This window comes from Homarus americanus, unplaced genomic scaffold (assembly GCF_018991925.1).
Source record: "Homarus americanus isolate GMGI-L3 unplaced genomic scaffold, GMGI_Hamer_2.0 scaffold32123, whole genome shotgun sequence".
Taxonomy (NCBI): Eukaryota; Metazoa; Arthropoda; class Malacostraca; order Decapoda; family Nephropidae; genus Homarus; species Homarus americanus.
In genome coordinates this window covers 1-16,023 of record NW_024721308.1, presented here as the reverse complement: position 1 = coordinate 16,023, position 16,023 = coordinate 1, and the positions used below count along the sequence as shown (strand labels likewise).

General features: G+C 37.6%; 1 protein-coding gene across 1 annotated transcript; it reads right to left on the bottom strand.

The window, feature by feature from the left end:
• Nucleotides 1-391: 391 nt before the first annotated feature.
• LOC121861674 (serine beta-lactamase-like protein LACTB, mitochondrial) lies at nt 392-9,763 on the bottom strand. The gene is made up of 6 exons (XM_042359568.1): nt 9,109-9,763; nt 8,556-8,765; nt 7,516-7,884; nt 5,020-5,185; nt 2,661-2,815; nt 392-2,425 (listed from the first exon to the last, which is right to left on the bottom strand). Exons 1-6 carry the CDS (start codon nt 9,539-9,541, stop codon nt 2,079-2,081), a joined length of 1,680 nt encoding a protein of 559 aa, XP_042215502.1. The 5' UTR covers nt 9,542-9,763; the 3' UTR covers nt 392-2,078.
• Nucleotides 9,764-16,023: the final 6,260 nt, after the last annotated feature.

Below are 16,023 nucleotides of genomic sequence, written 5' to 3'. Positions count from 1 at the left end.
AGCATTGAAGAAGATATAGTAATTATCATAGCAGAATACTATACAGGTACTCCTTGACTTACAATCGCCGCAGTCGTAAAATTTTTTTTTCAAATTACGTATTTTCGAGTCACGACATTTGTGATCGCTCTGTGTACTGACAAAATTTCCGTTTGTAATTCCCTTTAAAATGGCTAGCAAGCATAAAAGTGAGAGTTCCCGTGGTGCTGAGAAGAATAAGAAACACCCATTTTAGATTTTCTATGTATTATTTTTGCATTTTCGACTTACGACCAAGTCGACTTACGACCTGGTCGTCGGTCCCAAACCCCCGTCGTAAATCGGAGACTGACTGTACAGTATATATTTTTGAGCAGTAAGAATAAATGATGACAATGAATGAAAGAAAATATAAGTGTAAATTACAATAATTAATTTTTGGTGATCTTACATTAATAAGGAGAAGAATTATTTTTTTTTGTCACTAGAATAAGGCACATCATCATCCTGAGGGAACAATATTCTGAAAAGCTATTCTTTCTTAACAAAAAGCTAATGTGCTGCAGCTGTGCAAACTTGGGGTGTAATAAAGGATTGGGATAAAAGCAGATGGATATCGTTGGGACTTTTAGTAGAGGGTAACACTGTAAGCGAATAAGGCAGGTAGTGAGAAAAAATATTAGCAAGTGTGGGTAGAGTGTCTGCTTTTAAAACAGTCCACCCTGTGCCATGGGTAGAAAGAGCTTACAAGATGTTAATAGCATGCTCACAAGGTTGTATGGTGCAATTCATTTTGTTGACAAATTTCTTCTGATTACTCTGGTAACTCTTTGGTCAACTCACTTTCATAATAACTCAAAATATTAACAACTCCCTCAGCACATCAATAAAACTTATACATATTGTACAGAATCTGTTATATTTTACACAATTTAAATGTGTACACTATATATTTATATTTTTTAATTTTATTTTATATTAAATGTATGTACAGTCAGCAAAAAATATTCTGCACCCCTTGGTCTGATGGCTTCTGCAACGATCACTGACTGAGGCCATGTTAATATGGTAAGGTTGGTATTTCTGGTTGTGTGATGCATTGTATAACCAGTATGATGTATTTTTTATATCATATACCATAGTTAATACAGAGACATTAACAGGAATCGCCCACGTAAATGAGTGTTTTCAGAATTCTTGGTCCGGTATGTCATATTGTATAACACCATAAAGGTGCAGAATTTTTTTTGTTGACTGTACAAAAGTTAAATCTAACATCCTGTACACAGCTCCCTACCACTGCAGGGTAGAAGAATTAGGAGCCCTGACAAGACTAGACTGTATGTACCATCAACAGAAATGCCCCTCACACCCTAATTATGTCTGTATTACAATCATTCTTACATTATTTTTTTTTCATTGACTGAGGTTCAAAGAACATTATTTAGTTAAGGTAGTTTCAGTACAATTTCAGTGCCATTTTGGTTGACATCTTTGTATTGTAACTGAAGGGGGACAATTAGGTGCATCCTGTACTTAAATCTTCAGTTTGGAGAGAATTTTATTGGAAGAACGATCAGAACCTAAGACCTGGTCATCAGATAAAATTTGTACCCCACAGCTTGGAACTCCAAAATATTACTGTAATAATTAAAATATACCGTTCCACTCTTTAAAAAATCTAATTTGTAACTTAATTATTAGGAAAGCAAACTATTGTATTCTGAGACTAAGAGTTCATAAAATGGTATTAAGTTACTTGGGGATTTTATCATCATCAGACGTCTACAAGAAGTTGACAATTTACACGCGTGCTTAATGAATTGCAATTTATATTCCATATACAGTACTGTATTGTATTGTAATTAGCATAAATTTATAATGCTATTTTTTCTTCTTCAAATACTGTATTACTTGACAATATAATTTACATGAAATACCTGTATCTGAAAACTGTACAGTGTTATTGTAATATGCATACTTTAGGTTCCCTACAACCAAGATCCATTTGTTTGTTATAAAATACAGTTTGGTTTATATTATGAAAAATTAAATCTTTAGATGACTGCCCATATGCATGTCCTAAATATCTAAAAATGTTACTGAATATTCTCAAAAAGTTTAGCAATCTGCAGTGCTTCGTTCTTCAAGCGAACACCCTGCATGTTGGTGATTATTGCAACAACAACCCCTTTAGGGGGAGTCCCATGCTCTTTGCTGCTGTAATCTTGCTTGGGCAGAACCAGGAGGCAACTACTGGCCCCTACTGCCCCTCCTGAATGAGAAGCATGACGTCGAGAACTTCGACAAAATCCACATAAATATTTGTCTTCTGCAGCGCCCCAACCCATTCCATAGCCGCTACCAAGGGGCCCGGTGCCCTTCACTGGTGTCCAGAGATCTCGCATGGTTGATACCTTCAAGATCCCTGGCACACTTTGGGTACCTGACAAAGTAATTCAAATACTGGTATAGGTATTACAACTTTCTTTACTGTACTTCCTGATAAAAAATAAAATAAAATATGGTTAGTATCATAAACAAAGGTCAAACTATCAACCTCAGCAAAAGATCCTCTAAGAAGAAATTTGCAATGAAATTCCGTAGGTGGAACTGATATTTAAGGGAAAGGAAGAAGAGAAATTAGTTTAACGAGAATTTATCCAAAGATATAAACAAACCATCGTCACTGTTGTGTTGGCTTGCATACAGCATGATATTTCCAAACTTGCTGAGGTCATGAACTGTAGAGAGGAATCCACCACCGGCCCACTTATAAGAGTTGTCTATGTATGCGGCGTTCATCAGCTTTCCATGTACGTCACGAACATAGTTCCTTAAAAAAGAAAAACCAAGTACTGTATGATATAAACTTTTACCATGTCTGAATAAATACTGAATTAACCAAGTACTGTAGGTAAATAATGAAATACAGTAGTACAGTAACTTCCACACTAGAATACACAACTAGACATTGCTGATGAATGTGTAATACAGTACATTCTTTTTTAGCAAGGTAACAACTTCCACCAGATGGAGTCTTTTTGAAGGTTGTGACTGACCAAAAGAGACTGTAGCTCTGGGAATTATCAGGAGAAACATATAATGTACAGAGGAAATTACTTAATATCACCTCACAAAGTATCGTAACTCACTCTGTGTAACTAATTTCTGAAAACAATAGTGTGTCAAATCGCCTTTATTGTACAACCTTGTTTTAATCTTAATCTTGTTTACTAGGTTAATGAGATATTAACCCAACATCAGACAAGGTGATGTCATGCACCTTAATCCAGTTGTCTGATATCCTGTGGCAGCTTAACATGGTAATCTGAGGTCATTGGGTGATGCTCGATATAACGAGCTGTGTTACCTTGTGCCACCCTACATCTGTGAAAAGCTTGTAAATAATGTCAGAATAAAACAAATATGTAGTGTCCCAAGCATTATATTTCTTTATAAAAAAATCTATTAATATGAAACTAATTACTCCTTGAGCAACAATATACTGTACAAGTAAAGACTGTAAAAGCTTTATACAGTACTGTATAGAGTAATGATATGAAGGAGAATACAGTACAGTACAGGTAATTGTAGTACAGGTTGTACCTCTCTAGTCCGGCAACCTCGGGACCTGACCGGTGCCGGACCATGGAAATTCACCCTTTTCCTGGATAGATAGTGATTTGTACTTATGCCTGGAAGCACTAGCACCACTTTCTCTGCATCATGGTCTCTTTGAAGACATATTGAAGGGTTAAATGTCGTATAGTAGCTTCTCAAATTTCGCGAGTTTTTAATTCTTAACGTATTTTATTGGAACACACAAAAAAATAAATAAATAACAATTCTGACGGCGGAAACTTGAATTTCGACGGGTTTGAACGGCTCGCCAACGTGCAGACGACGTGCATAATCGTGTAAACAGCGTCATTTCTCTAATGTACAAAAGATTCATTATTGTTTATTAATGTTTATGTGTGCAAAATGAGCAATACAATTCATTAATAATACGTAGAATATTAAAACACACGAGGAAATGATACAGCATTGTATTCGTTGATTACAAAACCAGTGACTGACTGGTTCTACATATAAAACTGAAGAAAATAAGACCTTGGTTGTAGCTGTAGTAAAATTAATATGGTTGTTTTAAGTAATGTTATTTAATGTTAATAAATGGAACAATAGAAGTAGCTAACGATAATGGTAAAGAAAAAAGAGAGATCGCATATGTAAGTGCGCATGCGCACACGTGAAAACATATCATCATTACTTTACATAAGAACATGAAAGCAACACTTATTTACTGTTCATATATATTTTAATTAATGTTTCTGAATTTGTTTTTATTGAATTAATGTACGTGTGTGCAAAATTAACAATACAATTTATTAATAATACGTGGAATATTAGAGGAGACGAGACGGCTCCCGGCATTGTTTATGTTAAAGCTTACGAAACCAGTGACTGATTGGTTCTACATATAAAACTGAAGAAAATAAGACTCTGAGTTTAGCTGTAGTAAAATTAATGTAAAAAAATGAATATGGTTGCTTGAAGTACCTGTAATGTTAATAAATGGAACAATATAAGTAGCTAACCATTAACGGTAAAAAAAAGTGAGACTACTCGTATGTAAGTGCGCACATGTGAAAATATATCGTCATTACTCTACATAAGAATATGAAAGCAACACTTATTTACTGCTCATATATATTGAAGGGTTAAATGTTGTACTCTGTATAGACAAGCAGAGAGAGAGAGCAGCCGAACTGCCGGATGTAAACAAACCTTAATTTCCCGCGGCTTTTTTTTTTAAGGGGATTAGCCCACCCGGGAATAGGTCACTGACCCACATTGGGGCCTGAGGGGCAAAAATTTAATACTCCTGTAATAATAATAATAATTCAGATAAGTAAAAAAAAAGAAGCTGCCTATCTACCTATTGGACAAACTAAAATCGTTCCGGACCACAGAATGCCGGACTAGAGAGGTACAACCTGTACTGGGTAAATAAATGCCGTAGTTTTGCCTTACCTGGATCTATTATAAATAATGGGATTATTTTTGTCAAGGTATGTATTATCCATCCCAAGGACATAAAAGAGACCAGTAATGACTTCAGTAAACGGTTTCCCGGAAGCAGCCTCCACCACGCCACTCACGACCGTCCATCCATGAGTTGTGTAATGGTAACCTGAACCTACAAGTTGAAGGCTGATTAATAACTCATTCATTTACCATACTGTACATAATGGAGAGAACATATAAATTTTTTATATGTAGCACCTAATGCCAAATTGCTAAAATCTTTGATACAGTAACTTCTTTGTTTATCTAATTTTAGTTTCTGATAGCTCTTATAAGAAGATTCAACTTATCAAAGAGTCAGGTAAACATTCAAGTAGAGTACAGTTCAGTATATATGATTAAAACTATTGATCAAAGAAATGCTCTCAATTTTAATAAAAAATATATATTACTGTACAGTATGTGAAAATGTGTAGAGGGTATAATTATTGGTAGATGATACTGCAGTTTATAATACTGTACACTAAACACATGAAATAACTCACATGATATAGAGAGAGAGACAAACTTCAGATGTAAGATATACCAACATGTGTAGGCAGTACTGTACTGATGGGTTGCTAAATAATATACATCACAATATTACTTAAATTTCAATATCGTATCATTCTCATAGTAAACTTTGAATCGTGCGTTGTCATCTGTTACTACGGTCTCACTATATTAACATGCCTTTTCCCCATAATCCAACTAGGTAGAAGGCTTGGAATTTCACAGTGGCTATAAATATCCTTGCCCTAAGAATACCACACATTCATACATCCTGTTCACAGCCAGTGTTCTGTGACCTCATTCTACTTTAGTTGTTAAACATTTTTCAATGTGGTCCCTCCGTTAATGAACTCAATCCGTTCCAGCAGGTTGTTCGTTAACCGAAACCATTGTTTCAATGGGTTTTTGGGTAATTGGTTCCAGCTCACCGAAAATTGCCTAAATTCAACAAAAAAGGTAGAAAAGTACACTTACTTTGAGGTGTGTATGTAGAAGGCTCCTGGATGATGATGATGATGATGATGGGAATTAGAATGGGGGTGGAGGAGAAGGAAGAAAAAGGCATTGGGGTGGAAGAGAAGTCACCCCATGGTGCCATTTCACCCATAAAATTTTAGTTCTCTTGGTGTATTTCAAGATTATTTTCTTTAAGTCAACACTGCACTGCATTATATATTGTCAATATGTAAAATATATTTCAAAATGACCAATAATTTGCTTGGAAACACAGAAAAAAAGCATTTAGTTGAAGAGAGTCTCAAGCAAGATGTTACCTCCAGTGAAAACAGAGAGAGACTAACTCCTGTTTGCTGTGTTAAGAGACTGGATGCCGCGCATTAAACTAGTCACTTTACCTTCAATTATGTTCAATAATTGTTAAAATGACTAAAAAATTGAATATTAAACTTTTAAAATTATTGAATAGTATAAACTTCTTGATATTTACTAAAATAGTTAGGAATTTAAGCCCTAGAACCGATTAATGTATTGGCGGACTGATACTAAAGCTGGTTGCCCGGCCAGTGCAAGCGAAAACATGTTGAGGTCGGTTCGTAAGAAATTCGTTAACCGAATTTTTGTTCGTTAACAGAATTGAAGATTCTTATGGAAGGCAGTTCGTTAAACGAAATTTCGTTAACCGAGGGATCACTGTAATTTCCACTCCAGGCTTAGTTACTGTCTTTTTCCACTACTTTACTGCTTGCCTGAGAAGCTTCCAATCACACCTGCCCCTGCATACACCCATGGCTACCTACATGCTGTTGACAAATACATCACAGCCAAATATCACAGTTTTTCTTCACCTCAGCACTTACTTCCACACTTATACCTTCCTCATATGTTTATTCCTTCATCTTGTCCATCCACATCTTCCCACATGCCTATTCTGACTTTCCTCTATCATGCTTTTTCCAATTTTTGCCTCTATCATTACTCACTCTTATTACTTCTTACATACTTTTCTACCTCCATTCTCTTATTATATTTTTTAGTTCCTCAATTCTCTTGTTTAGAGCTGCTACATGTACTGTAGTACTTTGAAATGTAATTTCAGTTAACTGTGCTTCAGTTAACAGCATATGTTGTACTGTCAAGTTACTGAATCTATTGAGTAATAAGAAAAACTGTGACTTCTTCCCAGTCTATCTGTCTATTGTCTATCAAAAATTCTAAAATCTGTTTGTACAATATTGACTTTGTATAGTACCTAACTACTTGCACAATGGTATCCAACACCCATATCTCTTCCATGCCCCTACAACTGTTTTTTATTACCAAGGCACTCCTAGTTGATATACGTATCTTTCAAGTGTGATACATACGACTTCCGTGTGTCAAGTATTTTGGTAAATTACGGGGTACCTCAATCAGACATACAGTACAATACTTACATACATTTTGACTTTACTGGAATAGAATCACTAATGTTACATGTGACTTTAGACCCACCAGGTTTGAAGAAGAGCTCATCATTTTGAAACAGTTCCAATGCCTCCTGAATGGTGTCAAATTCTTCCTTAATATAATATTCCTCCATGTTAAATTCATTCTCTTCCTCCGCTTTTTCAATCATTTTCCTTCTTTTGTTGGCTTTTGCTCTTATGATTTTGTATAGCTCCATTCTTTTGCGATCAGTTACTGATATACAATTTCCATTCTTCTCATCTCCATTCTGTTTGTTGTCTGAGAACTCTTTTTCACTTTTAACTTCTTCTGCACTAATGGCGACCGCTTTTTCATCTTGTATTTTTTCATTCGTCTCGTCTTTCTCCTCTATTGCTTTCTTTGACACTTTGTTTACATTTTCTTTGTTTTTATATTATATATCATAAACACCTGCCTGATCTATATCTTACTGTACCCTAAACACCTTCCTGTTGTACATCTGACTGTGTTCTAAATATCTTCTGGTTATACAACAAAGTGCCTCATTAACACCTTCAGTCAAATCCCAGGTTTACTAATGCTCACTTGTGTATGCTCCTCCACACTGACAAACATCTAACATACAGTACTCACTCACTCTTACCTTACCACCTTACCTTCTTGAGTCAGTTTCTGTTCTGTATCTGTATATCTAAATCAAATCATATTCTCATATTAGGGTACTGTATACAGACCAATGTGCTGAATATCTTATACTGTACTAGATATAAGAAAAACTGGTTGTGTTGCAACTAAAGGATATTATGTCACCATAGAAAGGCTCCAAAATACTTTCAATAAATAACCTTTGTTAAAAAGACACATACACATGCATGTAAGTATGCATGCATGAAGGTACCTCTCTCCCACATACGCACACCATTCTATACCCTTTACTATGATAGTTACCTTACATAAGCCACATTAAAAACATTAAGCTATTTCCTTTAAACCCTCACTGTATTAGTTTCTATTAAACAAAACTTTTCCCTTTTTTTATCTCACTTCTTTAAATAAACAATATAATCTACAATGAATGGATGCACCTAATTAACAATTCATACATCTACCTTTGTGTCTTACCTCCTCACCATTGTAGGTTTTGACAGGGAAACTTGGAATATATTTCTGAATTGGAGCATCAAGATCCAGTTTCCCTGCTTCCCATAATTTAGCAACGGCAGTCATGGTCAGAGGCTTGCTGATGCTGGCTATACGCATCACAGTATCTGGTGAGCACCGAACATGGTTCTCAAGATCAGCAAAGCCAAAACCTGAAAAGAATTACCGTAAATAGTATCTATAATTGTAGAATCCCCCAACCACTTGGTGTAGGTTAGGTTATAATCCACACCATTTTAATATTTTAGAGGATTTTATAATCATTCCACATAAATTATATCTGTATGTCTGAGAAGGTTTCGTTTCCATACATAAATATAAAAAAATTTAACTTGTATCATTTAGTTTAAGATGCATTTCTTTCGATAGTTATTATTAATACATACAGGGTACTCATTTCTTAAAAATGAACCAGACATATGCAGAGGTTGAGCATAACTATTCCTGCTCTGAAATGTCACAAATACTGAAGGCTGACAAGTTAGAATAACATACCATCTGCCCAAACTGTCTTGCCATCCACGGACACTGATATAACTAGGCCTGGTGCCCCAGCCTCCTCCATAACACGTTTCAATAGCTGACGAGATTTCCTCACTGTCTTCTGTAGATCACTCAATTTTTCTTTTTGAACAGAACCAATAATTGCTGCAGTGCTGAAAGCTTTTGGACTATTTTGAACATTGGCAGTGTCTTCTTCAGAGGATTCTTGAGTCCGGGGGTCATATTTCTCTGTGCCGGCAACATCTCGACCAACTGAATGAATTTCCTGACTGTCCAAGAGTTCTTCAACTGAGACACTAGTTTTTGTAGAAGCTTTTGGTGAATTAGGAGGCAAGTCTTTATCAATTATATCTTCTCCTTGGCTCTTACATAGAGCAGAGCCCATACCAAGGGCAGCTGCAGTCCCCACAATTCCAAAAAGCATTCCCGCTTGATTACTATGAGTAAACCGTTGTCTTTGTTTGTGCTGTTCATCTTGTTCATAACTCTTCTTAACTAGATAAGGATTGATATTACTTGACTTGTGATTGGAAGATTCCTGAGTTCCTCTAGATGGATGCTGTTGATGTATGTAGCAACCTTGGACGATTGCAGAACCTGCAGGCCTGTCAACATGAAATGTTCTGACAAAAATTTATCAATGTAAGATAATTTATGTCAGTTAAAAAAGTAATCTGACAACACATTTCTCATTTATTTTTTAACTAGGATTTTATTACTAAATGAATATGGAATAGACTGGTTATTCTATAATCTTGATATCCTGTAGTCAATGAAGAATGTTATTGCTGTACTTTAATTATGAAAGGATGAAGACATGACCCAAACTTACCCACCTCCCCATAAACCTTCTTTCATTTCAGGGAATGTGAATGGTTATCAAACTTTGTGCCTGACAACTCCAACTATAACTAAGTAGGTTCGCAGTCTGAATAATGTTACGGGTGTCCCAAGGAGTTATTAGTTAGGCGGTAAATATATCACGTAGGCCCAAGCTAGCGCCTGGGGGAGACGAGACGCTGGCTAGGCCAGTTCCGGAGAGCATTCACACAGACAAGACGTTCCGCGCGTCCATCAGAAATAGTCACGTGGCCTAGTCACCTGTGCTGCGCTATTGCAGTATAACAAGTAAGTCTCATTCGATCTCAGACAGGGTTAGATAGGGCAGTGATAAAGTAAACTAGAGCTAACAGTGAGTTCATTTCAGGGTTTCCGTCAGAACCCACTTGACTGGAGTTGACCGGAGTTGACTGCGAGAGATTGACTGCCGTTGATGATTGAGGGTGGCGATTGTCGCCATTGGACCGATCAGTGTAGGCCTGTCACTGTTTAGCGGGGTAGCAAAGGATCTCTTGAGTGAACGAGTGCTCCCGACAACTAACACGACACGGGACCAGCATCAGCAGTGGGTGATCAGTTCTTACCACTCCGGTGCACAACCCCACATGTCCCGAGCAGCTAGTGAAACCCTCTTGCTAACGGGAAGCTAAAGTTTCTCTCAACTGCGCAAGGTCTGATTGGCTCACTCTCTTCCTGCCCATGGACGCACTGGGAGTACACTGAGGCTATCTGAGTATATTAATGGTCACACACTGAGACCGTGAGTCTAGGACTCTAGGAGATACCTAGAGGAACATTTTATCTTCCTTATCACGGGTGTAGTTAACACCATTCCTCAGACTGATATTATCTTGACGTGTGTAGTTTAATATTTCTTGAATAATTTTGATAGTAGTGTTTTTTTTGAATGTTTGTGCCATTAAGTGGAACCAGAGTGATACTGTGATTTGATTCTTTTAATGCCTCTAATTCTTCATAATTCTGATCTCAGGTATAACCTTGTTCCCCAGAGCAGTGGTTAGGTTAGGTTAGGAAGTGTACACCTGTTGGGGTGCTATAATTTTGTTGAGTGATTTATTTTGTGAAAGCCCTTAAGGCCTGTTCATATGTGCAATTAACATTTCTTAATACTTTAAATTTATTGTTGCCTGGGTTTCTAATAATTTCTATGTCATGTATAACTTTTATTCCCCAGAGTAGTGGTTAAAGTTTAAGTTAAGAGGTGCGCATATTGGTGTACCATTATTTGATTGTGTTTGTAGTGTTGGAGGGAATATAAGTGTCTAAATTTTACAGTGTGTCTCATTCATCCCAGTCACAGATGCTATCCTTCCACGGGTCACGGACAATTCATTTTGTGTAGTAGATTTAAGTGTTCTTGTGCTGGTTCGGGATTTTTCTCAAAGGGGCGCTTCCACTGCCATTACCATCTATTAATTTTTAATAAACCCCAAGTCAAGTGAGAAATTAAAGTCCAGCAAATTCCGACCGGTTACATATATATATATATATATATATATATATATATATATATATATATATATATATATATATATATATATATATATATATATATATATATATATATATATATATATATATATATATATATATATATATATATATATATATATATATATATATATATATAACACGGAATAACGTGAGTACTCAGCTTGCCTTATTCAAGCATATCTTTCAAGATTTAAAGCCAAGGTACTCTCGTTGTTTATTTTCCTGCAGGATTTTATCAAGATTTATCTTATCCACGCTCCTAAATACACCCTGTAGGCCCAGGTCTCGATTCCTGCTGGTGAGGTCATATATATATATATATATATATATATATATATATATATATATATATATATATATATATATATATATATATATATAGATATATATATATATATATATATATATATATATATATATATATATATATATATATATATATATATATATATATATATATATATATATATATATATATATATATATATATATATATATATATATATATATATATATATATATATATATATATATATAGGTAGTTCTCCTATAACGCGATAATTGTGTTCATGTAAAATATCGTGTTATAGAAAATCGCGTAATAGAAATAACAGGGCTTATGGAGAAAATAGTGGTTAGGTGCAGATTACTCGAAATCGAAAAAATTTAGTAGTTAGCCTAATACAAAGGATAGCACAGTCTAAATAAATGTTACATTCATATCTAATAATGAAATCATACAGTAAATGTAACACTTTAGTTGATGGGGGAGAAGGGTGATTTTGAGGTTGATAAAATCGAGCTTCTCTTCAAGTGTTATATCCTTTCTTTTACGATCATCACCGGGAATTCTATCACCAGAACGCTTCTCGTTGATATTCTTTACTATATTCACAGTTAATACAGTGGGGTATGCTATAACGAACGAAACTCCTACAACGAACATTATTTAATTTTTTTTTTTTTTTCTAATTTATTGTTTTTTTATTACAAATATTAATGATATTCTTTATTTCAGGGGTTTAGATGCATATTTATGCACTTTTTTACAATTTTTACAATTTTATACAGTTAACCCTCACTTTACGCGGTCCCACATTCCGCGTTTCCACGTTTACGCGGTGCCCTGCCGGAACCCAGGATGCTCACATTCCGCGGTGCGTGTACCCCTTTACGCGGAGAGCGGCTGGCGAGCCGCGCCATTTTTGGATCCAAACCTCCCGCCATCCGCCATGTTGTGTAAGCGGCGCGAACATGGTGCGCACAAGGTCGCCCAGTCATCAAAACCTTACCAGTTCTTCACCCGCCACCCACCACAGCCGGCCCAAGTCAGTGATAGTGATAATTATGGTGAGGATATGGACTTATATGGACTTTGGGGAGTTTGACAAAGAGGCCCTGCAAGCCTCTGTGGTGGATAGTGATACAATTGATACAAGTGACACAGGTGAGGGCCAATAATCTGCCCTCTGCCTCGGAACCAACCGCCCATCCCCGTGTGCCCAGCCATTTTTTCTACTAATGTAAGTGTTAAAAAACCTAATGTTATTGATATTTCTCTTAATTATTAATTGTGTGTGCATACCATCATAAAGTTAAGATAATATTTTTACTACAACATAGTTGTGTGTCGTCAAAAAGTGGAGTTTGGGGATCGGCCCGGACTCCATTTCAATTAATCCCATATGTTATGTTATTCACTTTACGCGGGACCCTCTGGGTTAGATTAACCGTTTAAAGTGAGGGTTAACTGTATATATATATATATATACATATATATATACATATATACATATATATAATAATACATATATATATATATATATATATATATATATATATATATATATATATATATATATATATATATATATATATATATATATATATATATATATATATATATATATATATATATATATATATATATATATATATATATATATATATATATATATATATATATATATATATATATATATATATATATATATATATATATATATATATACAGTTTTACCCCGCTTAACGCGCTTTCACTTAACGCGTTTTCGCATATACGCGGTGCCTTGCCAAAGCTGAACTTTCACTTAACGCGGATTTTTCCACAGCAACGCGGTGAGTGTCCGGCTCGGATGCTATTTTTAGATTTTGACCACGCGCCACCCGCCCGCCCGCCCTCCTGCCTGCCTGCCTGCCTCTCCCTCCTCCTCCCTCCGCTTGGGCAAGCGGCGCGGTAAGGTTGCGCAGTGTGTGTCTTTGTTGCGTTATCACTGACGTCATATGACGTCTCGGAATGTGATTGGCCATGCAGCCCTACCCCCCTCTGCTGCTAGCTGTAATTGGCTTAAAGTATTATGACGTGACTACCCCGGGGAGGGAGGGAGGGAGGAGAGACGACGCTTGACCTAGCTGCGGCAGTTTCATCCCTCAAGGCCACGCCGGGTTAACGCGCATCCATTGTTCCGTAAAATGGCTTCCGCCGGACCACCACCCCCAGAGAGAAACCTTTCCTTACCGGGACCCAGCGGCACTAAACCAAAGAAGACACGACGTTCATTAAGCTACGAGCTGAAGTACCAAATTGTTCAAGATTTGGAGAAAGGAAGACGCCAAGTTGATCTCGCGCGCCAGCATGGCGTCAACGAATCTACGATTCGTACAATAAAGAAGGATGCAGCCAAGATAAAGGAGCACATGAAGATCACAAAGTCTGCAGGTGCTTCATCTATCAGGTATTGCCAGAACAGGGTGCTGGCAAAAGTGGAAACTTTGCTGGTGAGTTATTTGGTGCGTCAGGCGCGACGCAACATGGCGGTGGACACGTGCTCAGTGCAGGAGTACGCACGTGAGCTATACGCAGCAGTGACACGTAAACTGGGAATTGCAGAGCCCAAACCCTTCAATGCTTCCCATGGTTGGCTGCATAGGTTTAAGAGGAGGAACAAGGTCACCAACATCAGCATTGTTGGTGAGGAAGCGAGTGCTGACCGTGCGGCGGCTAGAGATTTTCCTCCGTTTTTACGTGAGATTATGGAGGAAGGACAGTACAGTGATGACCAGGTGTTTAACATGGACGAATCTGGTCTTTTCTGGAAAAAGTTACCTTCCAAGACCTTCGTTGTCCAGTCTGCGAGCAAGGTAAGGGGCCGGAAGATGCAGAAGGAACGCATCACCGTCCTGTTTACCACCAATGCCTCCGGTACCTGTAAACCAAAGTTATCGGTGATTCACAAAGCTCGCAAGCCGCACGCCTACAAGAATATGGACATGAACAAGCTTAATGTCCACTGGCTAACCGCACGTAAGGCGTGGATGTCCTCTTCTCTGTCCCTCTTCTGGTTTGACAACTGTTTTGTTCCTGACGTGCAGAAATTCTGCGAGCAACAGAATGTTCCTTTCAATATTTTGTTGCTCCTTGACAACGCACCTGGACACTCGCCCCTACTTATGGATCGTCACCCCAACGTAAAAGTGGTCTTCCTTCCTCCCAACACTACGTCATTAATCCAGCCCATGGACCAGGAGTTGATCTGCAATGTGAAAGCTGCGTACTCTGCAAAGAAGTTCAAGCTCCTGAACGACTCTACCAACACCAAGGATGAGTTGCGTAAGCTGGGTGACACCGACAGCGAGAGTAAAAGCGACGAGGACAAGGAACAAGAGGTGGCGACTCAAGAAGTTCTCGTCAAACAATTTTGGAAGAAGTTTAACGTCAAACAAGCTGTAGACTTCTTGGTGGAGGCATGGGATCTGCTGTCTATTGCTACGATTCGTCACGCATGGAGACATGTGTTGCATGGCATACCAGGTGAGAGGAGGAGTGAACCTGTGACTGGTCAGGTTCAGACTGTTGCAGTAGCAGTGGACCTTGCCAGAGAAGCTGCGCAGACTGTTACAGCTGAAGGCTTCTCCGAGACCACCAACGAAGACATCATGGAGGTGATCAGAGATCCTGAAGTGACTGCCGACGCGATGTTGGAAGAAGAACCCGCCAGTGAAGAGGAGGAAGAAGGTGCGTCATTCTCCGAAGAACCTAGTTTAAGTCATAGTGATATTAAGTGTGTCATAGAGTTAACAGAAAAAATTAAGTCCATCGTTTCCCGCGACACTGACGATGAACGCCATGACGTCTTCCATACCCGACTGGTGCAGGCTATGGAGCCGTACATCACGGTGTATCATGACAACATCAAAGCCAGCCGTCAGCAAAGCATAACCGAGTTCTTCGCCCGCAACCCACCACAGCCAGCCCAAGCCAGTGATAGTGATAGTGAAGTTGATTTTGAGGGATTTGTCAGGGAAGCCATAACAACTGTAAGTGACAGTGATATTGATTCACCTAGTAATGGTGATTCACCTAGTAATGGTGATTCACCTAGTAATGGTGATTCACCTGAGGGGCAGTAATCTGCCCTCTGCCTCGGAACCAGCCTCCATCCCCGTATGCCGACCCATCTCTTCTACTACCGTGAGTGTTCTTTAAAACTTTTCGTTTTTTAACCTATTCTTTATTTTTCCTATGTTAACGTTTATCTTTCCTAACCTAAC

What these genes read in the sequence shown, in the direction of transcription:
- LOC121861674 (XM_042359568.1), bottom strand. Translation starts at nt 9,541, where the DNA reads ATGCTTTTTGGAATTGTGGGGACTGCAGCTGCCCTTGGTATGGGCTCT. An exon ending in CAAGACAGTTTGGGCAGATG is followed by an intron (nt 8,766 to 9,108) that starts GTATGTTATTCT and finishes AATTCTTTTCAG; the next exon opens with GTTTTGGCTTTGCTGATCTT. An exon ending in CCAACACAACAGTGACGATG is followed by an intron (nt 2,426 to 2,660) that starts GTTTGTTTATAT and finishes TTACTTTGTCAG; the next exon opens with GTACCCAAAGTGTGCCAGGG.